The 27,938-nt window shown below is 41.9% G+C and overlaps 1 protein-coding gene and 1 non-coding gene across 2 annotated transcripts in view; one reads left to right on the top strand and one right to left on the bottom strand.

The window, feature by feature from the left end:
- STARD9 (StAR related lipid transfer domain containing 9) overlaps window positions 1–16,614 on the bottom strand; it is a 130,076-nt gene extending 113,462 nt beyond the window's left edge. The window contains exons 1-3 of the mRNA XM_060294406.2: window positions 16,498–16,614; window positions 12,058–12,127; window positions 10,152–10,268 (exon numbers count right to left, since the gene is read on the bottom strand). Of these exons, the coding sequence (XP_060150389.1) occupies window positions 10,152–10,268; window positions 12,058–12,127; window positions 16,498–16,544 (234 nt within the window). The 5' untranslated portion in view covers window positions 16,545–16,614. The remainder of the gene's footprint in view (window positions 1–10,151; window positions 10,269–12,057; window positions 12,128–16,497) is intronic.
- A 700-nt stretch (window positions 16,615–17,314) lies between these two features.
- On the top strand, window positions 17,315–17,444 carry LOC115845200 (small nucleolar RNA SNORA11). Its single transcript, XR_004036361.1, has one exon. It is a non-coding gene; the product is annotated as a small nucleolar RNA SNORA11 (small nucleolar RNA).
- The last annotated feature ends 10,494 nt before the right edge of the window (window positions 17,445–27,938 follow it).

Below are 27,938 nucleotides of genomic sequence, written 5' to 3' on the forward strand. Positions count from 1 at the left end.
CCAAAGATAAGATACCATTTCTACCTACAAGATAGACAAAGATTAAAGAGTTTGATAACACCCTAGTATTGACAAGGAATGTGATAAAGTATTCTGATACACTATTGTTAAGCATGTAAATTGGTACAATCTTTTTGAAAGACAATTAGACAAAAATCTATTGAAATTTAAAATATACATACTCTCTGAACATGCAACTGCACTTCTAGAAATTTACCTTACGGTTACACTTGCAAAAATGCAAAGATGATCATTCTAGTATTATAGTGAATAGTAGAAACATAATATAATATATATTATATAACAGCAGAATTACAAAATTTTGGAATTATAATTATATAATATGTAATAATATATGGTATTATATAGTTAGCTGGAAATATTCTAACTATCCATCATTAGAAAACTAGTTAAACTACAATACCTTTATAGCATGGAATTCCATGTAGCATTAAAACAATGAGGTAGAACTATAGGTACTACAAATAAATTAGGGCCAAGATAAGTTGCATAGAATAAAGCAAGTTGAAAAAAAGTACAGAGTGTAAGCCCCTTAGTATTTTTTTTTAAAAGAGACATACTATATATGCTTACTTATGATTAGAGAATGTCTGAAAGGATAGCAAAGAACTGCCGACAGTGGTTACCTCTGGAGAATGAGACCAGTGGGGAGGCATGGAAGGGGAAGCGATTTTCACCTTTTACATTACCCCCTTCTGGACTGTTTGAACGTTTTCCAGTTAGCTTGTATTGCTTTCATAGCAAAGTATTTTAATAAACTAATTAATCTACTGACACATTTTATGCAGTTGTCTGCTTTCTGCTGAGCATAGAACTAGAGAGAGACCAGTCCTGCTCCTTTCCCCATACTTTCTGAACCCTTTTCAGAACACTGCACTTAGAAGGGGCCTTTTGTTGGTCAGCTGGACTGGCTCCCACAAACAGAGGACCATTGAAAGGTGCTGAGAGGGGACTTGGACACAGGCTTACTGTGCAAGTATGTGGGAGAGAATTTAGCACCTGGTGATGCAGACCAGGTGGCTTCTTCTGGAGAAGGCTACTGTTACCAGTCTGCCTGTGCACACCTCTGCTGTGGTGGACACACAGACCTTTTGTTCAAAGGGCTGCGCTTCATCTTATATCCTCTTGTTCACACGATTTTGCAAATCAGTTTTTCCAAAGACCCTCAAAGTGATCACCTCCATCATCATTTCTTTAAGCAATTAACTGACAATCCTTATAAACCCAGGACAAATTCAAGTGTAAAGGGAGTGGAGAATAGGGCAACTTCTCAGCACTGCAGATGCAAGCAAGAGAACTTCTGGGGAACATCAAGGACACCTAGCTCAGGACCTCTATCTGTATTTATGCTTAGGCTGCACCAGCTTTCCAGTTGACTATCAAAATTTGGGCATGCCACCCCTACAGATAACCTCTCTCCCAAGCCTAAATCTCAAGGACTCCAGATACAACCAGAAATTCCTGTTACCCTTGACTCACAGAGGAGAAAAAAGAATCCAAACAAGCTGTTGCATTTTAAAAGATTTCTCTAGTTTCTGCTGTTCATTTTTGTAAAGGCATCCAGCACCAACAGCAAGCATTAAGTGTCAAGGATCTCTGTTCTTCAGATTTTTCTGAGTCTAAAAGCTACCCTTTAAAAATTCATAATCAAGTTTCCAGAGAGGGGGAAAAAATGAGTTAGAAGAAGCCAAAAGAATGACCTTATTCCTTTAAAATCCAGCCCATGGACATGCTTATGGAGCTGAGCAGCTGTGCTATTGGCAGAGGGAACTTACTGAAATGAAGCACTCATGGTAATCTCCCTTCCCCCACTCACGCCAGAAGAGCCCCATCCAATTATTGAACAAAAAGGCTTTTTCTTATAAACTTCTCTCCCTTCAACTTCTGTCTCCATCTTGGTTGGGAAGAAATAGCACTAGCGCTGGAATGTACACAGCTCTGCAAATATTCATGAGAAAATCCTTTGACGCCCACACGCTCCCCAGCTGCCCTAGCACATACATGCATTAGGGAAAGGGATGCACAGAGAAATTCATAGATGTCTATGGTTCTCCAACTTAGGCAAACTGCAAGGCCTCCTCAAAACGGGCAGCAAGATTCAAGAAGGCAGAGTGCTAACTTATCACTTATCCACTGAACCATAAATTGAATTATCAACTCAATAACCACTAACTGATCACTTAAGATGTGCAACACTGGAAATACAGAAATAAATGGAGCTGTGTGTGGTGCAGCATTTGAGAGCTTGGACTTTAGAATCACACAGTCAAAGGTTTGAATGCTGGTTCTATCACTTGGCTGGTGACCTTCAAGCAAGCTACTCAACCTATCTGAGCCTGCTCCTGTACCTAAATTGGAGATAATAATATTTACTGTAAAAAGTGATATACCCCTAACCCCTCTGTGAACTCTCAAATTCCTTCTCACCTTAGTTTCTTCTTCATGTTTGCCCCTCCTCTTGCTCCTCCAAGGTCCCTCTTCAGTTTCCGTAGCTCTTCCACCTTCTTTCCTCTTTCTCCAAAGCCTTCATTCATACTCCAAGTTCAGGAGATACAAAAGAAGTGACAGCCATACCCCTCTCCACCTCACCCTACTTACTTTCCGAAGCAGAGGAGATCATAGATCACTTGTCTTCATCTTATAATGGGTTGCAGTCCCCAGAAAGAAATGCTGCTTCTGTGGCAGCAGTAACTAGCCCCAGCCTGGTCATGTTACAGAACCGATGATAACAGTCACTCAATGCCTTCCCACGCCCATGCTACTAAATGGCAATAGTGTAATTTCCTCATCTTGACGAGTACAGAGCCAGGGATAGGCCCAGTCTCAAGAACAAGATCTTTCCTTGGGATTCTGCTAAGCAGCACACTTCCTGCCCTGCAGGAAACTATGTGTTGCAGTTCATGATCCTGTCACTAGAATAAGCAACAGGCATTTCCCTGCAACACCAAGCACAACTCTGGACCGGCCAAAAAGAAAAAAAAAATCCTATTAACTACTATTTTTGTCTCTCTAGGCCTTCATCTTTAAAATACGTGCCATGATGGTCTCTAGCATTTCTTCTAACACCAACATTCTGGAATTCTAAAGTCAAACTATTTAGGTGCCACATATCCAGATTCAAAAACTCTGCACAAGTTACTCTTCATGTCTTTATAAACAATCCTCTGCAATTTAATCTGAAATCCTCTATTTTCTCCAAATGGCAATGAAGACCAGCTGGTTCTAATGCTCCATAAACTATTAAAATCATCATGTTCTGTACCTGTAGAGCATTATTATTACCTGTCTTCCCGTCTCTGGAGCAACATTCCTTCATTAAATCATCACATGCAGAATGCACATGAGGTGCACTACACTGACAGTGGCTTTCCTTTTGGTTCCTGCAGCCAGCCCTTTAATCATTTTGGGGTGTGTGGGGTTTTCCTCTGAAGCCTCTCCAAGTTCCTAACATCCTCAAGCTGAAGTCCAGAACTGGAGAAAATACTCACCAAAGAACCTGTAACACAAACGCACATGCACGAGCACACGCGCGCACACACACACACACACACACACACACACACACACACTCCTCCCCACCTTGCCCCTTGGCAGGGCTCTTTGGGGGTAAGCAATGGATGTTCTCTGTGTGTTGTTTGGTGTTCAGTGTATTATGGAGATGAAACAGTGTTAAAACAACAACAAGCATAATCACATTGCTGCTATAATTTCAGTTTTGAATGTGGTGGCTGTGGGGAGGAAATCTCTGCTCACTCACGATATTTCATCTGGAAAAGCTACAGGTTTTTTAACTATTGTGTTTTAGCCAAATAACAGAGCATTTTAAAATAAAGATTCCCAGGAGAATAGAAGCAATTACGTCCCACAAGGGCTGGGTAGCTTTTTGTTCCTGACGCACTTTCTGTTGACTCAGTCTACACTTGTTTTGACAGCCACTCACAGTCCTTGGTGGGTAAAGCTGAGCTAATGCTCCTCATGGAAAGTTTTACAAACATACAATCACCCAAACACAAAATGCTTGTGCAGAGGACTCCCGCTCCAACAGATGTTCCTGACCAGGAGGAAGGGAGGGAAGTTAATTTTCCAAGTGGAGCATGCTGATCCCAGAAGGGATCACAACCAGATTCAAAGAAGATTTTCAGATCTAGTTCAGCTCTTAGAAAGAAGCATGGGCCTCACTTCTCTTGTACTGTGATAGTGGTAATCACAACAGGGACCCAAGCCACAGCACTCATGACCTCACATTCCACTTTTAGCTGTCAAGCCCTGGGCTGAACACTTCACATCATTATTTGTTTCCTCTTCAGAGTAACTCAAGTTGAAAAGACTAGGACTCAGAGAGGTTAAGTGACTTGTCCCAAAGTAAGCCAGCTGGTAAGTGGCCGTGCCTGAATTCAAATCCAGGTCTAACTTCAAGAGAAGAAGCTGATTAATACAGATTCAAGGCAGATAAAATGCAGGTCAATTTTTAAGAAAAGCCTTGGCTGCAAGTCCAAATGTTAATAAAGACTGAAAACACAATTAGGTCAGTAACGACCTCCCTTAAGAATGGGACGCTGGGGACTTCCCTGGTGGTGCAGTGGTTAAGAATCCGCCTGCCGGGCTTCCCTGGTGACGCAGTGGTTGGGAGTCCGCCTGCCAGTGCGGGGGACACAGGTTCGTGTCCTGGTCTGGGGGGATCCCACGTGCCGCGGGGTGGCTGGGCCCATGGGCCGTGGCTGCTGGGCCTGCGCGTCCGGGGCCTGTGCTCCGCGGCGGGAGAGGCCATGGTAGTGAGAGGCCCGCGTACCACAAAAAAAAAGAATCCGCCTGCCAATGCAGGGAACACGGGTTCGAGTCCTGCTCCGGGAAGATCCCACATGCCGCGGAGCAACTAAGCCCGTGCACCAAAACTACTGAGCCTGCGCTCTAGAGCCCACGAGCCACAACTACTGAGCCTGTGTGTCACAACTACTGAAGCCTGCACGCCTAGAGTCCACGCTCCGCAACAAGAGAAGCTACCACAATGAGAAGCCCGCGCACCACGACAAAGAGTAGCCCCTGCTCATAGCAACCAGAGAAAGCCCGTGCACAGCAACAAAGACCCGAAACACAGCCAAAATAAATAAATTTTTAAAAAAAGAATAGGATGCTGATGACATCAGGGTCATGGGGTAATGGACAAGTCAGGTAGTATAATCCCCTGCTAGTCCCCATTCACTATAACCTTTTCTCTCTCTCTCTCTCTCTTTCCCTTCACCCTCTCTCCTCAACTTTCCATCTCTTCCTTTTCCTATATCCGTCTTTTTATCTTTTTACACTGTAGTTTAGTAAAGAATATGAACTTTGCATTCAGATGATCCTGTTTTCAAATCTAAGACTCATTTTCTTGTTGTGTGACTTTGGGCAGATCATATCGCTCTTATCCTAAATTTCCTCAACTATAGAAGAAGAATAAAATCTTCTACCTTTCAGGCTGTTGAAGGGATTAAATTAGATAATATGCATAAAGAGAGGACCAGGTCACTAGCAGACTGAATGAGATTTGTTTAATTTTGAGAGTCAGTGAGGCTTGGTGGACACGACATAGAATTTAGAGCCAGACAGTCTTGGCTTTGAATCCCTGCTCTACCACTTACTGGTTAAGTGACTCAGGCAAGTCTTGTAGCCGTTCTGTGGCTCGGTTTCCTTATCTATAAAATGGAGTAAATAATATAGGCTTAATAGATTTTGGAAGAAAGTCAAATGAAATGATAAACACTTAGAGTCTATAGATATTTAACAAGGAAGCTGCCTCTCAGCAGAACTTGCAGTAGCCGATTTGCTCTCTAGAGGCTCATATTGGTTGACACCTGATCTATGTGTTCAAGTGTGTCACCACTAAGGACTGGCAAGTGCTAAAGCACAAAGGAATTTTAATCTTGAACCTATCTTTTGAGGCTGTAACATAAACATAAAGAGAGGGAGGTAGAGTGGTACAATGCAATGCAAAGGCCACCACAGCAGGCAAGGGTCCAGTCCCACTTTGGCATTAACTGCCTGTAGAAGACCATGTAAGTTACACGCTGTATCTGGAACAGGAGAGGGTGGCCTAGATGAGTGGGCCTTGCCTGGAAACATTTTTCATTGTCACGATTGGGACTGCTACCAGCACCTAATGGGTAGAGGCCAGGGATGCTGCTAAAGATTCTGCAATGCCCAGGACAGACTCCCTACAACAAAGAATTAACCAGCCAAAATATCAACAGTGCTAAGGTTGGGGAAGCCTGGCCTAGAGGACTGCTAAGTTCCCTTCAAGTTCTAACGCTCTAAGAGACTACGAGGAGAAAGCAGCACCAACACTGAACATGTGACTTCTCGTCAACATCCATCAAGCAATGCCTTATGATGTTGCTCAAAATCCCCCTCAGGCCCGTGGGGAAAATTTTTCCTCAGATATCTGGATATTCTGAAATCAGTGCTGTTCTTCTGAGGGTGATGACAGTCCTTCCTTCACAAAAGGAGGCACAGTCCTCCAGGGACTTGGTCCCTTACTCTGTGCAATTAGAGTTGGTGTTTCCAAAGCCATGAGGTTTCTTTAGGGCAAGAAGATGACGTAAATGAGTCTGAATAGATCAGAATGATACGTGGTACACAAAACAGCAGAGGTGAATATCATGTATTGATACATCATGCTAAGTAAGCCAGACTCAAAAGGCTACATACTATTTTATTACATTTATACAACATTATGGAACAGACAAAACTGTAGGGAAGAAAACAGATCAGCAGTTGCCAGGGGCTGGGTGGGTAAGAACAGTCTGACTACAAAGGGACATGAAGGAATTTGGGGGATGATGCACTGTTTTATATACTTATTGTAGTGTAAGTTATACAACTGTATGTGTTTGTCCAAACTCACAGAACTGTACACTGTACACTAAATGGTGAATTTTACTGTACCAAAATTATACTTCAATAAGACTGGCCCCTTTCCCCCCACCCGCCAAAATACGATCACAAAGACAGTAGAGAGGACTGCTGTACTTTGGGAGAAGATGAAACAGATGACATCTAAATGCTTTCTTATGCCAAGTCCTATGATTTTATGATAATCTGCCTTTCCTATCCCTGGTGACTTCAGAGCCGTAATCATTAGGGTTAAGACTGGGCTCCAATTTCTGTGTCAAAGCGATGAGTCCCTCCAACCAAATCATGTGGATGTTAGTCTTGCCACCATTCTGGGACCGCTGGCCCTCCTCCAGCCTGTGTCAGATATTCCTTTCCTTCCCTCTCGTAACGAATGAGTGCCTTAGACAATTAGTAAACAAGCCAGAATAAACCTTGGGAGACACTGGTTTTATCTCTCTGCACAGGCTTCCTGTCCAAATGCCATTTGATCTTTCCATTGAACTTCAAATCAGGCAACAGAAAAGGAATCATATTTATGAATTCCCCTCCTCTATGGGCTTCTGGGTTTCCACTAGGCAATTTTATACACTTAAGCTACATAAATATAAAAAGTGAGCCTCATACCAAAATTATACCTGGGCTTGCTGATATATAGATATAGATATGTAGTTTTGTTTAGTTTACACATACTTCCCAGATTATCTATCAAATGTTACACAGGGCTTCCCTGGTGGCGCAGTGGTTGAGAGTCCGCCTGCTGATGCAGGGGACACGGGTTCGTGCCCCAGTCCGTGAAGATCCCACATGCCGCGGAGCGGCTGGGCCCGTGAGCCATGGACGCTGAGCCTGCACATCCGGAGCCTGTGCTCCGCAACGGGAGAGGCCACAACAGTGAGAGGCCCGCATATCGCAAAAAAAAAAAAAAAACCCAAAATATGTTACACAAAATAGTTAATGTTTCTTATGTACAGAACAGTCCTAAGTATGCTATGATCAAGAAGGATGGAAAGAGCCATCAGAATGCTCACACTTTCTGCTAATAGAAAGACCACTGTCTTCGATACCACAAATACTGTCACAACGGTGAACTGCTTTAGGAGTCCCATGCTTTTATTTGAGAGTCACTTCCTTTCCTGGCTCTTCTTGGAGGATCTCAGTGGAACAATACAAACACCAGTAACCAGATACCTCTTACCTGCTTGAGTGCTGGGATAAAAGTCAAGGGCCACAAGATAAGCCTGGACCTGCCAGTGCCCTCATCCTCCAAAGGATGGAGAAGACTTGGTAGGGGCCAGGTAATACCCATACTGCCCCTTTCTGCTGAGCATTTACAGCAAACACACTGTGACTACAAAAGTGGGGTGCTCGGGCTTCCCTGGTGGCACAGTGGTTGAGAGTCCGCCTGCCGATGCAGGGGACACGGGTTCATGCCCTGGTCTGGGAAGATCCCACATGCCGCGGAGCAGCTGGGCCCGTGAGCCATGGCCGCTGAGCCTGCGCGTCAGGAGCCTGTGCTCCACAACGGGAGAGGCCACAACAGTGAGAGGCCCGCGTACCGAAAAAAAAAAAAAAAAGTGGGGTGCTCATATTATAATAGAAGGGACCCACTGAAACAACAAATCTCACAGTGGTCTAGGGTCTTGTTTCCACATATTCCCCTCAAAAGGGATGGATGGGGAATTATACTTCCATGGTTTAGAATTATCCAATCATCTTCAGAAGTTCAATCATCTTCAGAAGTCTGTATCAGCAGAAAATCAGTACAGGCAGACCTCGGAGATGTTACAGGTCCGCTTCCAGACCAACACAATAAAGCAAATAATTGCAACAAAGCCAGTCACATGCATTTTTTGGTTTCCAAGTGCAGACAAAAGTCATGTTTACACTATACTGCAGTCTACTAAGTGTGTAATAGCATTATGTCTAAAAAGCACTGAACATACCTTAATTTGAAAATTCTTTATGACTAAAAAATGCTAACCATCATCTGAGCCATCAGTGAGTCATAGTGGTGACGTCAAAGATCACTGACCGGGGATCATCATAAAAAATATAATAATAATGAAAAAGTTATAAATATTACGAGAATTACCAAAATATGACACAGAGACACGAAGTGAATAAATGTTATGAAAAATGGCACGGATAGACTTGCTTGATGCAGGGTTGCCACAAACCTTCAATTTGTAAAAAATGCAGTATCCATTAAGGCAATAAAGCAAAGTGCAATAAAACGAGGTATGCCTATGCTGTCCTCCAAGTCACTCAGGCTTGATAACATTGTTTCTTTGGCATAATTAGGAAAAGTTTCACAAAAGACTAACATACTTAGCAGAAGACACACTTTGGCTTTTTATTCAAAGATGTATGCACTGATAGGCAATGGTTGTCTAGGGTTCTCCCCAAAATTTTTCCATTTTCAATGTTTTTTCCTAAAGACATATTCCTCTAGTATTCTCTTTCACATGTAAGAAAGAACATCTGAAAGGCCAAATAAATGATTTTTCTAATTTTAGAAAGGACCCTGGCAGCTACTAGGGTGAGGACTATTGTCTGTGGTCACAGACTTGAATCAGGCAAGGCTTGCTGGACATCATGGGGACTAAATGCATGACCTTTGACAGTGCTCCAACCAGGACAAGGCTGCTGCTTCACAGAAACAGAGAGAAGTCCTGTAGACCCACCTGGCCAGACCTGCTGCCTCAGAAACTTATGGGAGAGCTAATCAGCAGGAAGGGTGACCTACAGCACCAGCCAGTACAGGCTTGGCTCATCCTCTCAATCCTCAGCAGATGAACGGAATTCGCCTCTTACATACATTCCAGGCTGGCAGACTAACTGTCCAGCCCTTTACACTCAGCCTAGGAGCACAAGCCTAAGAATCAAAGAAGATACCAGTCTCTACGACTCATGGGCCCTTCTGCTGCATACAACACAAGGTCAAGTTTGAGGTGAGCCCATTCACCTACCACAGGAGCAGAACACTGCCTGAACTACCTCGTACCCATCTGAATCAGACGGAGGTCCAAGCCTAAATGGACACTAGTCAATTTCCGTGCCCTCAACAAGCAGTCTTTTCTTATCTCCTTTGCTCTTTCTGCAACTGATGCCTCTCACTACCACTTCCCAGATCAAAACATTATTAGTTTCTGACCAAACTACCATAAGTAAGAAATAGCCAGGGCCCAGATTCCATGTTAATTTCCCAATAACTATCCAATTATAAAGAGCTGGGGAGAGTGAAGGAAAAATGACATTACCACATCCTGAGATGCATGCTGGGGGTCCTCTGGGTCGACTGACCAGTAGCAGTAATCAAAGCCAAATGCCACAACCTTCTCCCGGGAGTCGCCAAAGCCACTGGGTCGACCGTCCACCTAAAATCAAACATAGGATCCAGTGTCTTCTCTACTATAATATCAGAATCTGGCCAGTAGCACTTGATTCCTCTCTGCTGTAGCTAGAGATACCTGAACTGATCATGAGAATCTTTATCATATCTACCTGAAAAAGAAAAAGTAACCTTTGTTTTCATCTTGTTAGGTACAATGAAGCCCCAGAGAATTAAATGCCTGTCTATCATACTATCACATATCAACCCACATACGAACCAGCCCTATGAGGCATGAGACAGCTTGGGAGAAAAAGCCTTTCCTTCTCTGGGCCTCTTCTTCTTACTATCATTTCTTCTCTAAGTATTTCTGTAGAAGATACTGGTAGTACATGAGTAATTCAGTCCCTGGGCCTGACAGGCTCTATCAACCTAGGGCAAACACAGAGGTCTTTGGGGTATCCACCCCCATTGAATGAGAAAGCATGTTGGACAGAAGAGTTAGGACCACTCCAACTGCCCAAGGTAGATGAGGGCAGAGCCAGAGCTTAGAACTGTAGTGACCTCCAGGTACTGGGGAGAATGGCATTATTCACAGAAATGCCTATCTTACTATTTAAAATTTAGACTCTGGACAGGGAGAAACAATCCTTTGAACTAGGTACCATAAGCCACAATAGAATGAGGCTGCCAGAATGACTAAGAGATTCTTAGTGGATAACTGGCTTCAGTGAAGTAAGCAGTCAGCGAGGTGTGCAGGGGGCAGATTAGAGTTTGATCTTGGCCAGAATTTATTCTTAAGAACCAAAAATATGGGCTCTCAGAACAAAGCAGCTGAAGTGATTAGGCAACAGAGACATAAATAAGAGACAGCAGAGAATGAAAGGTCTTTTGCCCCCGGGGAGCTCCTGTTGAAAGTCTGGCAGGCTTCTCTTTCAGCAGAGAGCTACTGACAAAAAGAAACAGATCACATCAGAGGAGTAACACAAGAGTGGGCATGGCTGGGGGCCCTGGGATCCAGATAACCCTCGTCCTGCAAGTCAGCTTCCTCAGCTCTCAGGAATGCTCAGTACCACCTGCAAGCTGACCACAGCAATAGTCACATGGCCGGCTGCCCCGTCCCTCTCCACTGCTCAAGGGCCATTTGTTCTTTCGAAAGAATCCCTTCCACTTCCACTGGCCTGGGAAATGGAGGAATGGGATGGAGGAAATTAGCCCTAGGAAGGGGTGAAGGGTAGGGGAGGAAGTTGCCAGTACTTGTCCGATCGTGACTCAAAGATCAGTCAGATCTGTAAAAGAGAATTTGTAGCAAAACTCGGGCTAGTGACTGACTCTCTTCTGAGATCTAAAGTCTCTTACTTCGCCTTCACTACGGCCAAAAGAAGAGTCCTGCATTAGCAGATGGATACTAAAAGCCTGGTAATGCTTCTAGATGAAGTGATATCCAATAAGAGACTTGAGCCGAAGTCTAACTGGTGGTCGAGTGAGTTAAATATATGCATGGATTGTCCCCAGCATGATTCCAGTTGGCCACAGCCCCCATAACACTCTTAGTGTTTACTTTCAGAACAACTACTGACCAGTTTCCAAAACAGCTGTACCCCACTTGATAGAACTTGGGCTGCAGCAGCCACATCCCTGGAACTTCTTTCCTGCTGTATTTTTATATTTGCTTTGTGGTTGCGCAAAGCTCTTCCCACAACTCCCCATACATGCCCTTCCCTCTCCCAATCCCCCTCTCTAAACACATTCACATACCCACCTTCACCCACAGAAGCCCTGTAATAATACTAGCTCCTCAGTGGAAAGAAAAAGGAAAACAATTTCACGCTTACCTTTAAATTCCTGATTTTTGCCACTTTGCCATCAACTTCCACAATAATTCTTCCCCCTTCTTTGGTCTCCCTAGAAACAAAACACAACCCATATGAGAAGAAATATTGCTTCTTTAAGTTAATCAAGAAAAGAGGCACTTCCTTGGTGGCACAGTGGTTAAGAATCCACCTGCCAATGCAGGGGACACGGGTTTGAGCCTTGGTCTGGGAAGATCCCACATGCCGCAGAGCAACTAAGCCCATGGGCCACAACTACTGAGCCCGTGGGCCACAACTACTGAAGCCCGCGCGCCTAGGACCTGTGCTCCACAACAAGAGAAGCCACTGCAATGAGAAGCCTGTGCACCACGACGAAGAGTAGCCCCCGCTCGCCGCAACTAGAGAAAGCCCACACACAGCAACGAAGACCCAATGCAGCCAAAAATAAATAAATAAATAAATAAATTTATTTTTTTTTAAAAAGAAAAGAGCAGCTGAGAACAGCGCTATTGGGACAAAGTGTTTCCCTACTGCTGTCTCCATAACTGGGGTGTCCGTCTCCATTAATGGCTATCAGCATCATATCAAGCAGTCCCCTAGTTGGCACACTTCCCTGGATTATTAGAATTTGGCTTGGGAACAGTGAAGAGTCACCGTTGTTGGGCACCCTCTATGTGCCAGGCACTGTATTAAGTAGAGTATGTACTATACTTCATCTTATGCAATCCTCTTAACACACCCTCCTGACATAGCTTCCTAACATATCTTCATTTTTTCAGAATGAAGACCAAGGCTGAGAGAAATTATGTAACTTGTCCAAGGTCACACAGCTAGCAGTGGCAGAGCTGAAATTTCAACCCAGATCTGTCTAACCACAAAGCCATATGACTTAGAAATCGGGCTTGGAAACCGTGGAGAATATCCTCTGCTCAGCACACAGCATGGCATCACTTCTCATTTTCTCTGATATTCTGAGCACAGAAAATAACAAAAAAGGTTTTGGAGTCCTCTCTGTTGAGACCTGAGAACATGCTTCCCAAATCCTTTCCTTCTGTCTTCCTAAATCAGAATGAGAGCCAAGATCCTTAAGAATCTTCCTAAACTTGCAGTTCTGTAGTAACACTGCTAACAACTATGCAACCCCTAAATTCACTTTAAGGGGCTTAATCCATATGATCCATATACCTTAAGGCCAAAATGAATGGAATACACTCCATTCTAGATATGAAATCCTTTTTCACAACATAAAGAACTTTTGCTAAAGTGCTTAAGGTCAGAATGTTAATAGATGAGAGTTAACTCATGGGCACTTTTTCTACTACAAAGAAAGTTATCAATTCAATTACTCCTGGCCTGAGACCTGAAAGTTGAGCAAATATATTCAGTCTCATTTTTATCTTTCCTCAGGGTTTCCAGGATGTGACCTTGAGGATTTGGGGGCTGGGGGTTGGCAAGGGCTGCACAGTGAGACAGGGGTCTTTACATTTAAGATTATTTTTTTAAACCTATCAGTGTGTTTGGGATAAAGCCCTGGATAAAAAATTTCCCTCTCCCAGGTGATGACATTTCTGTTACTTAAATTTCCTCAAGGCCCTGATGCTCTTTCTTTCACATTTCATACAAGACAGTACTTAAGGCAGCAGGGATATTCTTTGTCCCCCAGCATCATAAAATTACACCTCCTGCCCCCAGTCCTCAGCTCTCCTAAAGAAAATCTTTCATCTTTGGTGTTAAGATAATTTTTTTCCTCTCTGCATTTAAAAGTAGGTTTTATTCTCCCTCCACCCACTATAAAATACACAGGATATAGTAAATTTGCACAATAAAGAAAATAAGGGGGAAAATATGCAATAACATTTGCAAATCTATTTAATTTTTTAAAGTAAGCCCTTTTTTGAGGATTTATCTAGGACTTTTTAGCATAAAGCAGCCAAAAGAAAAAAGGGTCTTGAACTTGACCTCTTGACAGAAAGATATGGCACTAAAGGTGGGTGAGATGCTGCCCTTCCCCTGCCTGGACCACTGCCATTGGTAATCTAGTGGTTCCAAAATATTCTAAAACAAAATGAGGACAAATTAAAGTTGAGCAGAAGGGAAAGAAAGGGCACCAACCTCAACTGGGCAGCGGACTGCACAGAGCTCATAGGAAGTCTACTGATGTCTCTCGGTCCTGAATTCTACCAACAGGCATTCATTCGTTAGGGTTAAAGATTTTGCACAGGAATAAATCCTCAGTTACACAGTTACTCCTAGGACAGTGTTTCTCAAAGTGTGGTCCACAGGTTACCTTCATCAGAATTATGCGAGAAGGTGGGGCTAGTTAATTGGAACTCCTGTTAACAACTTGCATTATAACAAGCTTCCCAGGTGGACTGTATGTCTCCTATAATTTGAGAATCACCGCCCTAGAGGAGAAAATAACCAAGCCATTTCCACTGATCTATTCATTTGTAAAACTTAAAAAAAAAAAAAAAGACAGCTAAGAAGAGGGAGGAATAAAAGCAGCTGTTAAAAATTACATAGCTAGCACTCTACTGGACACTTAAAATGAGCCAGGCTCTGTTCTAAGTATTTTTAATATACCCTTTCATTTGATCTTCACCAAAAAACCCATTAAAATAGTTACACTATTTCACAGATTTAAAAAGAAGAGCACAGAAAGGGAATATAGTGCATGAAAAGTAACTTTTGCCAGAGCAGTGGCTAGTGTTCCAGAGCCTACAGTATTGGCAGAAGAAAACATGTTTTCTCAATGATGGATGATTTGGGACAAACAAGGGGCAGCATCTTATAATGAGACATGGATTTTCTGATTATGGGAAACAACTGTGAGGTAGAAGGAAGGGCACCAAAGCCACTTCCCATATTATCATTTTACTGATGGTCTATTCTAGTCCTACTGAGCAAACAGGCATCTGAGAAAGAAGTCCAACTTTTCTGTTATCTCAGGAAGGAGCGGCTTGGTCTGGTGAAAGGAATCTCGGCTCTTACCTACTTTTAGATCTTAAACAAGACCATTTTCTCATCTGGAAAAATTAAGAATGGAAGCTTGACCTCTAAGATTTCTTTCCAAGTACCACATAAGATCCAATGACTTTGTTAACTGAGTCTGTGCCTCCCAAATAGTTCCAATATGTGCCTTCAGGTCCCAAACCACATTCTGCCAGCTTTATCTCCTACTACTCATCTCCCTCCACACACCCTCTCCTCAAACAACTGAAACTTTTCTGTTTCCTAACAGCCTAAGTCCTTCGCTCTCAGTGTTCTCACGGAATGCTCTTTACACCTTCTCCACCTGTCAGCAGACTCTAGCAGCTCTTTTAAAAGCGTTTGGGTTCAAGCACCAACCCTTCTGTGAAGCCTTCCCTGACTTTCCAAACCTATGAGTGGAAAATCAGTAAGAAGGGAAAGAAATTACACGGCCGGACCCTGGATGCCTCAACAGCTGAGAAGTGCAGGATCAGATTCACGCATGAGGAAATGGACACTGACTACGTTGCGGGAAGGGGTTAAAACAACTTCCCCTTCTTGCCAGTTCTGCTGTCGAGCACCGAATGAAACCACCGTCTCTCTGAGCCTCCGTTTCCCTCTCATACCTTACAATCTGCTTTCCTCCACATCTTCACAGAGAAACCCATGTGCACACAGGCACGCACACAATTCTGCCCCATTCCTCACAGGTACTCCAGAGCCACCAAGGAGAGACAGGAGACCGCCCGATCCCTCTCCCCTTTTCCCAGCCCTTCTCGGTGTACCCAGGGAGAAAGGCCCACACCATGCATCAAGAAAGAGAAAAACAAGTACCGTATGCTAACACATATATATGGGGGGAAAAAAAAAGGTTCTGAAGAACCTAGAGGCAGGACAGGAATAAAGACACAGACGTCGAGAATGGACTTGAGGACACGGGAAGGGGGAAGGGTAAGCTGGGATGAAGTGAGAGAGTGGCATGGACATATATACACGACCAAATGTAAAATAGATAGCTAGTGGGAAGCAGCCGCATAGCACAGGGAGATCAGCTCGGTGCTTTGTGACCACCTAGAGGGGTGGGATAGGGAGGTGCAAGAGGGAGGGGATATGGGGATATATGATTCACTTTGTTATAAAGCAGAAACTGACACACCATTGTAAAGCAATTATACTCCAAAAAGGATGTTAAAAAAAAAAAAAGACTGGAGCCGCGGCCCCTCAAAACTCCTGCTGGCAGGACTCCAGGGACACAGGGTAGGCCACCCTGAGGCCATCCACTAACCGCTCCCCGCCAGGGCACTAATCGAAAACCCAACCCCAGCGAGGTTTTGTCCCGCCAGGCTTTTACAGTTTCCGGACGCTGGACCCTTGGGCCACTTTGTGTCTGATTTCTCCGCGCCGGAATCACTGGAGGGAGAGGCGAGGACCTCGCCCTCCTCTCAGCTCATTTGACGCCTCAGGCGCCCCCTCCCTCCCTCCCAGACTCACCTCTTGCTGAGGGGCCGGACTCTCACGGCCACCCGCACGTTGGCCATCCCTTGGGCCAAGGCTCAAGTCCCGCAGGTCGGCCCAGCTGCAGCATCCCCAACGCCAGCCCAAGCCGAGCCCCAGCCCAGCCCAGCCCAGCCCAGCCCAGCCCCGCCTGCCCCACGCGCCTCACGGGACAACCCCGCCCATATGCGGGCGGATGCCCGGCCGCGGCTGTGCCTGCCGAACCTCAGCCAATCCTGAGCTCGGTGGACTGGAAGACGCACGGGCCGCCCCGCCTCGCTCCTCCCACGCGCCTCACGGGACGGCCCCGCCCACGAGGGCGCAGGCTGCCCGACCAGGGCGGTGCCTGCGGAGCCTGGACCAATCCTGTCGGGGGCGGGAGGGCGCAGATCCTGGCTGGTTGGGGCCGGCTCCCGCCTACTGGGAACTAGCTTTTGTTCTCCCACCGTGCGACAGTGGTATAAAGTGGAGTAAATCCGTTAAATTTAAGTTAGTTTACAGACAGACTACAAAGACAGTTTACAAAGTAATTTGCTAAATACTTTTCTTCGCTGCGTTCGCCTGAGCTGTTAATTCAGTGGTTAAATTTTAGGAGCAGAAATGAAATGGGGAACACCGATGTTTTTGCAGTTCCCTGCAAAGGGCATCGCCTTTCTTTGAAGAGGCACGGGAGATGAAGGAGTTTAGAGTGCTCGCAGGCGAGCTTCTCTTGATCGTGCTGGAAGCTCATAGCCACCCTGACAGAGTTCGTGATTGTGGCGGGAAGACTATCGGACCGAACTGGTTCATTAATTAATCCAAGAAATAGCTACTTGGGGTGTGCTCAGAGCAGGGGGCCTGAAGAAATGGCTCGTGTGTTTACAACACACCCGACAGGAATCTGGGTTCATTGTGAGAAGGGGCACAAAGCTTGTAGCCTTCCTATGAGCAAATACCCAACACGTGTTCCCCTGCACCTCCACGTGGCTGCTGGGCAGGACCAGTGCGACAGGGCTCAGTATTGGAAGGAAAGCTACGGTATTTAGTGGGGGAGTTTGCCACCTAGAGCCTGTCAGGTCCACGCGTGGGTGGGCCATGAATAGTCTTACAGACATAAAGGCTTTGAACCTCTCTTTTAAAGGAAAAAAAAAAAAAAAAGATTCCAACTATGTGCCATTCTGGAAAAGGCAAAACTATGGGGACAATAAAAAGATCAATTGTTGCCAGGATTTGGGGGGAGAGGAGAGATGAATACATAGAGTACAGAAGTTTTTATAAGCGGTGAAAATACTTTGTATGACATTATAATGATTTTATGTCACCGTACTTTTGTCCAAACCTGTAGAACGTGCAATACTATTCATTTCATTAAAGTGAACCCTAAGATGAACTGGGCACTTTGGTGATTATGATGTGTCAGTGAAATTCATCCTTGGTTTAAAAAAAAAAAGAACACTCAGGGTAGACGTTTTTGGCAAAACTTTTGTTTCACTTTTATATATGTATACATATTATATATGTGTGTGTTTGTTGGATCGTGATGTAAAATGTACCTTTTAGATCAAAAAAGTTTGCAGGCCACTGTAGTTAGTACTGGCAAATAAAAGCACAAATTAATCTAAAAAAAAAAAAAATAGCTACTGAGTACCTACCAAGAGTCAAGGGCTGTTCTAAGGCCCTGAGGATACAGTCCCAGCCTTCATGGAAATTAGAATCCACAGGGAAGGGAAGAGAGAATAAATACATGAATATATAATATGTCAAAATGTGCTAAATGCAATTTTTTGGAAAAAGAACGGTGAGGAGATTCAGTAATGATCTCTGTGTGTATGTAGGGGGAAAGGTGCTACTTTGTATAGGATCTTCAGGAAAGGCATCATTGATAAGGTGACATGACTAGGTTTGAATGAACTGTGGGGCGGGGAGTGACTTGCAGGTATTCATTTATGTATTTAACAAATATTTCCTAAGTAATCACCTATTATGACCAGGGACATAGTAGTGAAGAAAACAGGCAAACCTCTGACCTCATGCAGCTTGGTGAGAGAAACTTATAATAAGTAAGACAAATTAAGTAAACTGTATATCAGATTGGCTAAGGAGTGAAAAATAAAGCAGGAACGGGGATGGGAGGTGAGTAAAGGGGAGTGTTGAAACTGTAGATAATATGCCCAGGGAAGACCTCCTTGAGAATGTGACACTTGAGAAAAATCTGAAGGTTGTAAAAGAGTCATGCTGTTATGTAAAAGGGCAATTTCAGACACAGGGAACAGGCCAATGTAAAGGCCCTGAACTTGGAGAAAGCCTGGAATGTTAGAGGAACAACAGGAAAGCCAGTGGAGGTAGCATGGAATGACAGGGGGGAAGAGTCATAGAGGTAGCATGGGACCGTGGTAAAGCCTTTGGATTTTATTCTAGGTGAGCTGGAAAGCCATTGGAAAGTGTTAAGGAGAAAAGTAAAATCATATGATGTACATATTTTAAATGATTACTCTGGCCACTGTTTTGAGATTATTCTGAGGAGTGGGGAAGGATGGAAGCCCAAGAGGGATCAGTCAGGAGGCTATTTTAGTATCCCAGGGGCAGTAATAGAGTCACGGTGAGCCTTTGATTTGTATGTCAGGCATGTTCCAATAGTAGTTTACCTATCCAGTCTCCTCTCTCATCTATTTGAAAGGACCCACCCCTAGAGTATTGGGACAGCTGGTTTACATTTCAAATTTGCCTGGAACCCTAGGCTTCTGAATGGCTTCTCTACTCACTGTGCTTTGCAGTGGAAAAAATGGCTGTATTAGGGAAAACAGTATGAAATTTCCTCAAAAAATTAAAAATAGAGCTACCTATGATCTAGCAATCTCACTTCTGGGTATATATTCAAAGGAAATTAAATCACTATCCCAAAAATATATCTGCATCCCCATGTTCACTGCAGCATTATTTACGATTAGCCAAGATGTGGAACAAACAACCTAAGTGTCCATCAAAGGATGAATGGGAAATTTGATATATATATATATATATACATCTCAAATTGTATGTGTATATATTTATGTATATATATATATATATACACATACAGTGGAATATTACTCATCCTTTAAAAAAAGAAGGAAGTCCTGCTGTCTATGATAACATAGATGGGCATTATGCTAAGTTGAATAATTCAGACAGAAATATCCTGTATGATTTCACTTGTATACGTATCTAAAAAAGACAAACTCATAGAAACAGGGAGTAGACTGGTGGTTGCCAGGGCTGGGGTTGGGGAAAATGAGATGTTGGTCAAAGGGTACAAACTTCCAGATGTAAGATAAATAAGTTCTGGGGATTTAAAGTGCAGCAGGGTGACAATAGTTAACAATGCTGTATTGTACATTCGAAAATTGCCAAGAGAATAAATCTTAAATGTTCTCACCACCACTACCATCACCAAAAAAATGGTAATTATGGGAGGTGAAGGATATAGTAACCAATATTAATGTTTCACAATATATACATGTATGAAATAATCATGTGTAATTTAAACTTCCACAGTGTTATATGTTAATTATATCTCAATAAAGCCGGGGGGTGGATGGAAAGTATTGCTGCATGAATATATTTCTATCTTGGGAATTCCCTGGCGGTCCAGTGATTAGGACTCCGTGCTTTCACCCTGGTCAGGGAACTAAGATCCTGCGAGCCACATGGTGCAGCCAAATATATATTTATATTTCTATATTCAGGTTGGAGAAGTCAGCATAACAATATTCTGTATTTTTAGTTACATCACTCATAAGTATTTCAATATGTGTCTTTGAAAGATGAGGACTACCTTTTTAACGTAACCATAATACCATTATCACAACCAAAGACATTAGTTTCTTAACACCATCAAATACTCAGCATTCAAATTTCCCTGATTTTCTCATAAGTTTTTTTAACAGTCTCTTTGTTTGAATGAGGATCCAAATACAGTGTGATTGATATGTCTTTTAATCTTTTATTCAGTAGCTTCCTCGTCCCTCTCCTTTTTCCCCCCGGCATTTATTTGTTTAAGAAACCAGGCAGTTTTCCGGTAAATTTCCCACAGACTAGTTCTGCAAGTTAATCCCTATGGTGATATTTAAATGTTTTTCTGTCCTCTGCATTTTCTGTAACTTGGTAGTTCAATTTAGAGGCTTGATCAAACCAGTCGGCACCTATCTTTCTTTTTGTGTTATTTGCAGTCACTAATGAGCATCCTCTGAGTTAATTAGATCATCACTTCATTAGGAGCTTAAAGGTTCTGGACCCAATTTCCAACGTGGGGCTGGGGGGCGGTCCCCACAACACCAGGCAATTCTCTAACACCAGCTGGGTCTCCTACAATTCAATTCTGACACTATCTACTTAGAGATAGCATCAGATTCCACAGGTTGTGTTCAGTCTCACAAGATTGCTCTCCACTTCTGACCTCAATCGTAAGCCCATGGTTGTTACCTCTTCTTCTGACCCACCGGCTATAGATTAGAGATTCTGACTGTCTCTTCCCTGGGCACAATTAATTTGCTAGAGCAGACTTCAGATCCCAGTCGAAAATCCAGGTTGTTACTTTCATTGATACTTCTGACCTTACTGGCTATAGAATCAGAGGTTCCCGCAACCCCCTTCTTGGGTTTGACTTATTTGCTAGAGCAGCTCACAGAACTCAGGAAACCCATTTACTCACGAGATTACCAGCTTGCTACAGAGGCTATTAAAGGATATAAATCCACAGCTAGTTCAAGAGATACATAAGGCAAGCTCCTGAACAAAAGAGCTTCTGTCCTTATGGAGTTTGGGGCCCTGCACATGATACATAGAAGTGTTCTGGTCCCCCAACCTGGAAGCTCTCTGAACATCATCCTTTGGGGGTTTTATGAAGGCTTCATTACATAGGCATGGATGATTAAATTATAGGCCATTGCTGATTGTTTAAACCTCCAGCCCCAGGAGGATTGTTTAAACCTCCAGGATTGGAACTAAAAGTTCCAATCCTCTAATTATATGGTAGCTTCTCCTGGCAACCAGGCCCCATCCCTCAGTGGGGTCAAAAAGTCACCTCATTAACATAACAAGAGACACCTTTACCAGACTCATCATTTAGGAAATCCCAAGGGTTTTAGGAGCTCTGTGCCAAAAGTGAGACAAAGGCCAAATATATATTTCTTACTATAAATCACAATATCACAAGGTTGCAAAGTGATAAACTCCAATTTTATCCTTTTTCATTTATGTGTTGACATACTTACAAAGAGCAACTTTTCTTCATCAACTGAGGGACAGGTAGCATAGTAAAGGCAGGACAAATGCTTGTTTCAATTACTAGTTTTCAAAATAAGTTGGTTCCCTAGCACTTTCCAAAGGTGGATAATGAGCTGTTGTTTTTTTTAACATTATTATAAACTCATGAATTTAAGCATATTTTGTTTACTTCAGCCTACTGCAGTTACTATTCTTTTTTTTTTTTTTTTAATTTGGCTGCGCCGGGTCTTAGTTGCGGCATGCAGGATCTAGTTCCCTAACCAGGGATTGAACCTGGACCCCCTGCATGGGAGCATGGAGTCTTAACCACTGGACCACCAGGGAAGTCCCTGCAGTTACTATTCTTTTTTTTTTTTTTTTTTTTTGCGGTACACGGGCCTCTCACCGTTGCGGCCTCTCCCGTTGCAGAGCACAGGCTCCGGACGCGCAGGCCCAGCGGCCATGGATCACGGGCCCAGCCGCTCCGCAGCATGTGAGATCCTCCCAGACCAGGGAACGAACCCGTGTCCCCTGCATCGGCAGGCGGACTCCCAACCACTGCGCCACCAGGGAAGCCCAGTTACAATTCTTGATAGCCGAAATCATCCCAACTTTGGCCAGTGGGAGCCTCACTGACTTTTGACTCAGCTTCAGTAATCTTTGCTAGCTTCCTTTATTCCTGACGTGATAAGAAGTTCCAGGTGCCTCTTGAACATGTTCCAAGTGTGCTATCAGCCTTTTCTTCAAGGATTTCTGGTTCCTTTTAGGTCTCTATTTTATTTTTTTTAATTAAAAATATTTAAATTGAGGTATAATTGACATATAACATTATATTTGTTTGTGTTAGGCCACAAAATAAGTCTTAATAAATTTAAGAGGATTGAAATCATATCAAGCATCTTTTCTGACCATAATGGTATGAAACTAGAAACCAATTACGAGAAGAAAACTGGAAAATTCACAAATATGTGGTGATTAAACAACATGCTACTGAATAACCAATGGGTCAAAGAAGAAATCAAAGGAAAAATTTTAAAATATGTGAGACAAACAAAAATAATAAACACAACAAAATTTATGAGATGCAGCAAAAACAGTTGTAAGAGAGAAGTTCATAAATGCCTACCTTAAGAAACAAGAAATATCTCAAATAAATGTCCTACATTTACACCTGAAGGACTAGAAAAAAATTTCCAAAATTAGTAAGGAAGGAAATAACAAATATCAGAGCAGAAATAAGTAAAATGGAAACTAAAAATACAACAGAAAAAAAATCAGTGAAACTAAGAACTGGTTCTTTATCAAGATTTTTGGAGTTGATAAACTATTAGCTAGACTTACCAAGAAAACAAGAAAGAGGACTCAAATAAATAAAATCAGAAACGAAAGAGGAGACATTACAACTGATACTACAGAAATACAAAGGATCATAAGAGATTGCTATGAACAATTATATGCCAACAAATTTGAAAACCTAGAAGAAATGGATAAATTTCTAGAAACACACAACCTATCAAAACTGAATTATGAAGAAATAGAAAATCTGAACAGACTGATTACCAGTAAGGAGACTAAATCAATAATCAAAAACCTCCCAACAAACAAAAGTCCAGGACCAGACAGCTTCCCTGGTGAATTCTATCAAACATTCAAAAAAGAGTTAATACCAATCCTTCTCAAATTCTTCCCAAAAATAAGAGGGAACACTCCCAAACTCATTTTACAAGGTCAGCATTACCCTGAGGACACCACTAGAAAAGAATATTACAGACCAAATTCCTGATTAACATAGATGCAAAAATTTTCAACAAAATAGTAGCAAGCCTATTTCCACAATACATTAAGAGGATCATACACCATGATCACATGAGATTTATTCCAGTAATGCAAAGATGGTTCAACATCTTCAAATCAATCAATGTGACACACCACATTAACAAAAGGAAGGATAAAAATCATATGATTATCTCAATAGATGCAGGAAATCATGTGACAAAATTCAACATCCTTTCATGATGAAAACTCTCAATAAATTAGGTATAGAATGAATGTGCCTCAACATAATAAAGGCCATTTATGACAAGCCCACAGCTAACATCATAATCATACTCAAAGGTGAAAAGCTGAAAGCTTTTCCTCTAAGATCAGGAACAAGACAAGGATGCCCACTCTCACTACTTTTATTCAACATGGTATTGGAAGTCCTAGCCAGAACAATTAGGCAAGAAAAAGAAATAAAAGGCATCCAAATTGGAAAGGAAGAAGTAAAACTGTCACTAATTGCAGATGACATGATATTATATATAGAAAACCCTAAAGACTCCACCAAAAAAACCTCTTAGAACTCATAAAAGAATTCACTAAAGTTGCAGGATACAAAATCTTGCATTTCTATACACAAATAACAAACTATTAGAAAGACAAAAATTTTTTTAAATCCCATTTACATTGCATCAAAAAGAATAAAATACCTAGGAATAAATTTAACCAAGGATGTGAAAGACCTATACACTGAATACTACATTAATAAAATAAATTGAAGAAGACAAATAAATGGAAAAATTTTCCATACTCATGGATTGGAAGACTTAATGTTGTTAAAATAACCATACTACCCAAAGCAATCCACAGATTCAATGCATTCCCTATCAAAATTCCAAAGGCATTTTCATAAAAATAGAAAAAAAATTTCTAAAATTTGTAATGGAATCACAAAAGACCCTGAATAGTCAAAGAAATCTTGAGAACAACAAAGTTGGCGACATCATACTCCCTGATTTCAAGCTATATTACAAGGCTATAGTAATCAAAACAGTATGGTATTGGCATAAAAACAGACACATAGATCAACAGAATGGAATAGAGAATATATGAAAACAGAGCAAAGAATATACAATGGTAAAAAGACAGTCTCTTCAATAAATGGTGTTGGACAGGGATATTGGCTCGGTGCTTTGTGACAGCCTGGAGGGGTGGGATAGGGAGGGTGGGAGGGAGGGAGACGTAACAGGGAGGACATATGGGAACATGTGTTTATGTATGACTGATTCACTTTGTTGTAAAGCGGAAGCTAACACACCATTGTAAAGCAATTATACCCCAATAAAGATGTTAAAATAAAATAAAATAAAATAAAATAAATGGTGTTGGAAAAACTGGGTGGCCACATGCCAAAGAATGAAACTGGACCATTATCTTATACTATACACAAGAGTTAACGCAAAAAGACCTGAACATAAGACCTGAAATCATAAAATCCCTAATAACATAGGCGTTAAGCTCCTTGACCTGAGTCTTTTTTTTTAAAATAAATTTATTTATTTTTTATTTATTTATTTTTGGACTTGTTGGGTCTTCGTTGCTGCATGCAGTCTTTCTCTAGTTGCAGCGAGAGGAGGCTACTCTTCATTGCTGTGTGCAGGCTTCTCATTGAGGTGGCTTCTCTTGTTGCAGAGCACAGGATCTAGGTGCACGGGCTTCCGTAGTTGTGGCATGCGAGCTCAGTAGCTGTGGCTCACAGGCTCTAGAGTGCAGGCTCCTTAGTTGTGGCACACGGGTTTTGTTGCTTCGCATGTGGGATCTTCCCAGACCAGGACTTGAACCCTTGTACCCTGCCTTGGCAGGCAGATTCTTAACCACTGCGCCACCAGGGAAGTCTTTGACCTAAGTCTTGGTGATGATTTTTAAAATCTGACGCTGAAATCAAAAACAACAAAAGCAAAAATAAACAAGTGGGACTACATCAAACTAAAAAAGCTTTTGCACAGCTAAGGAAACCATCAAAGAAGTGAAAAAGCAAACTACAGAATGGGAGAAAATATTTGCAAATCATGTATCTGATAAGGGGTTAATATCCAAAATATATTAAAAACTCATACAACTCAATAGACCAAAAAAAAAAAACCAAAAAACAAATTCAATTAAAAAGTGGAGTTTTAAAATTAAAAATGAATAGACATTTTCCTTAAGAAGACATACAAGTGGCTGACAGGTATGTGACAGATGGGCAACAGGTACATGAGAAGATGCTCAACATCACCATCATCAGGGAAATACAAATCAAAGCCACAATGAGATCATCAGCTCACACCTGTTAGAATAGCTATTATTAAAAAAAGCAAGCTACAACAAGTGTTTGCAAGGATGTGAAGAAAAGGGAACCTTTGTGCACTGTTGGTAGCATTGTAAATTGGTGCAACCACTATAGAAAACAGTATGGAGGTTCCTCAAAAATTAAAAATAGAACTACCATAGGATCCAGCAATTCGACTTCTGGGTATTTATCCAAAGAAAACAAAACCACTAACTCGAAAAGGTATATGCAACCCCATGTTCATTGCAGCATTATTTACAATAGCCAAGATATGGAAACAACCTAAGTGTCCATTGATGGATGAATGGATAAACAAGATATGTTACACACACACACACACACACACACACACACACACACACACACACAGTGGAATATTACTCAGTAGTATAAAAAAGAATGAAATCTTGCCATTTGCAACAACATGGATGGACCTCAAGGGCATTACGCTAAGTGAAATAAAACAGAGAAAGACAAATACTCTATGATCTCACTTGTGTGTGAAATCTAAAACAAAACGAAAAACAAACAAAAAAATCAAGCCCATAGATACAGAGAACAGATTGGTGGTTGCCAGAGGTGAGGGGTTGTGGGTGGGAGAAATGGGTGAAGGTGGTCAAAAGGTGCAAACTTCCAGTTATAAAATAATCAAGTCGGGACTGCCCTGGTGGTCCAGTGGTAAAGAATCTGCCTTACAATGCAGGGGACGCAGGTTCAATCCCTGGTCAGGGAAATAAGATCCCACATGCTGCAGGGCAACTAAGCCCGCACGCCACAAGTACTGAGCTCGTGCACCTCAACTAGAGAGACCGTGTGCCACAAACTACAGAGCCCACGTGCTCTGGAGCCTGTGTGCCACAACTAGAGAAGAGAAACCCACACGCCACAACTAGAGAGAAGCCCGCGCACTGCAATGAAAGATCCCGCACACCTCGACAAAGATCCCGCATGCCTCAACTAAGACCCAACGCAGCCAAAAATAAATAAAATAATATAAATAAATAAATATTTTTTAAAAATAAATAAAATAAACAAATCATGGGGATGTACTGTACAGCATAATGTGGTTCCTTTTAGTATGAATTGCTTTTCAGAGACTATAATCTTGGTGCTTGTTGCTATTGTGTTTGTCATTGATTTAAGGCCTTTTTTCCATTTGCATAGTTTTTAAAATTTATTTATTTCTATTTTTTAAAATTGAAGTATAGTTGCTGTATACATACTTTTAATTCAAATTCAGGACCACAGAGTTTTTAGTCTCATTGAAATCTTACATCTATAAATACTGTTTCCCAATAGAGAACAGACTTGTGGTTGCCAAGGGGGAGGAGGGGAGGGAGAGGGATGGACTGGGAGTTTGGGGTTAGTAGATGCAAACTATTACATATAGAATGGACAAACAACAAGGTCCTACTCTATAGCACAGGAAACTATATCCAATCTCCTGGGATAAACCATAATAGAAAAGAATATAAAATATTGTTTCCCATTATGTATATATAAAATATATATGTGTATACCTGAGTCATTTTGCTGTACAGCAGAAATTAGTACAACACTGTAAATCAACTATACTTCAATAAAATCAAAAAGTTTCCAAAAAAGAGTATAAATACTGTTTTCCATAACATATACTGCTATCCTAACTATATCAACATAATTAGTCATTTGCTTTATCTCATGGTATACTCACAGTCTCTGAGTAATAATGATAATAATAATACCATCAATAAGAAGAGTACTGAAAACAGTTTATTTTTTTGGAGTTTTTTTTTCATAGGGAATAGCTCACTAGGAATATTCAGTCAAATTTACTGAATTTTAAAGTCATTTGAAATAATTACTCTCAGTTTGATTAGGCCACCATCTTGATATATAGTCAAATGTTTCATTTTTCTATCAATGTTAGGAATCCTTTAATTTTGTTTTATAATTATATATTTACCTGGTTCCAAAGTCAAATTTACAAAACAAGATCTATTCAGAAGTTTAGCTTCTTACCCTCTTGCCTCTACCCTGTTGCCTCTCTCCCCCATAGGTAACCATGCTTTTTAGTTTTGTATATATATATTTTTTTATCTCCCCCCCCCTTTCTTACATAAGCAGTAACATATCATATATA

This window comes from Globicephala melas, chromosome 2 (assembly GCF_963455315.2).
Source record: "Globicephala melas chromosome 2, mGloMel1.2, whole genome shotgun sequence".
In the NCBI taxonomy this organism is placed as follows: Eukaryota; Metazoa; Chordata; class Mammalia; order Artiodactyla; family Delphinidae; genus Globicephala; species Globicephala melas.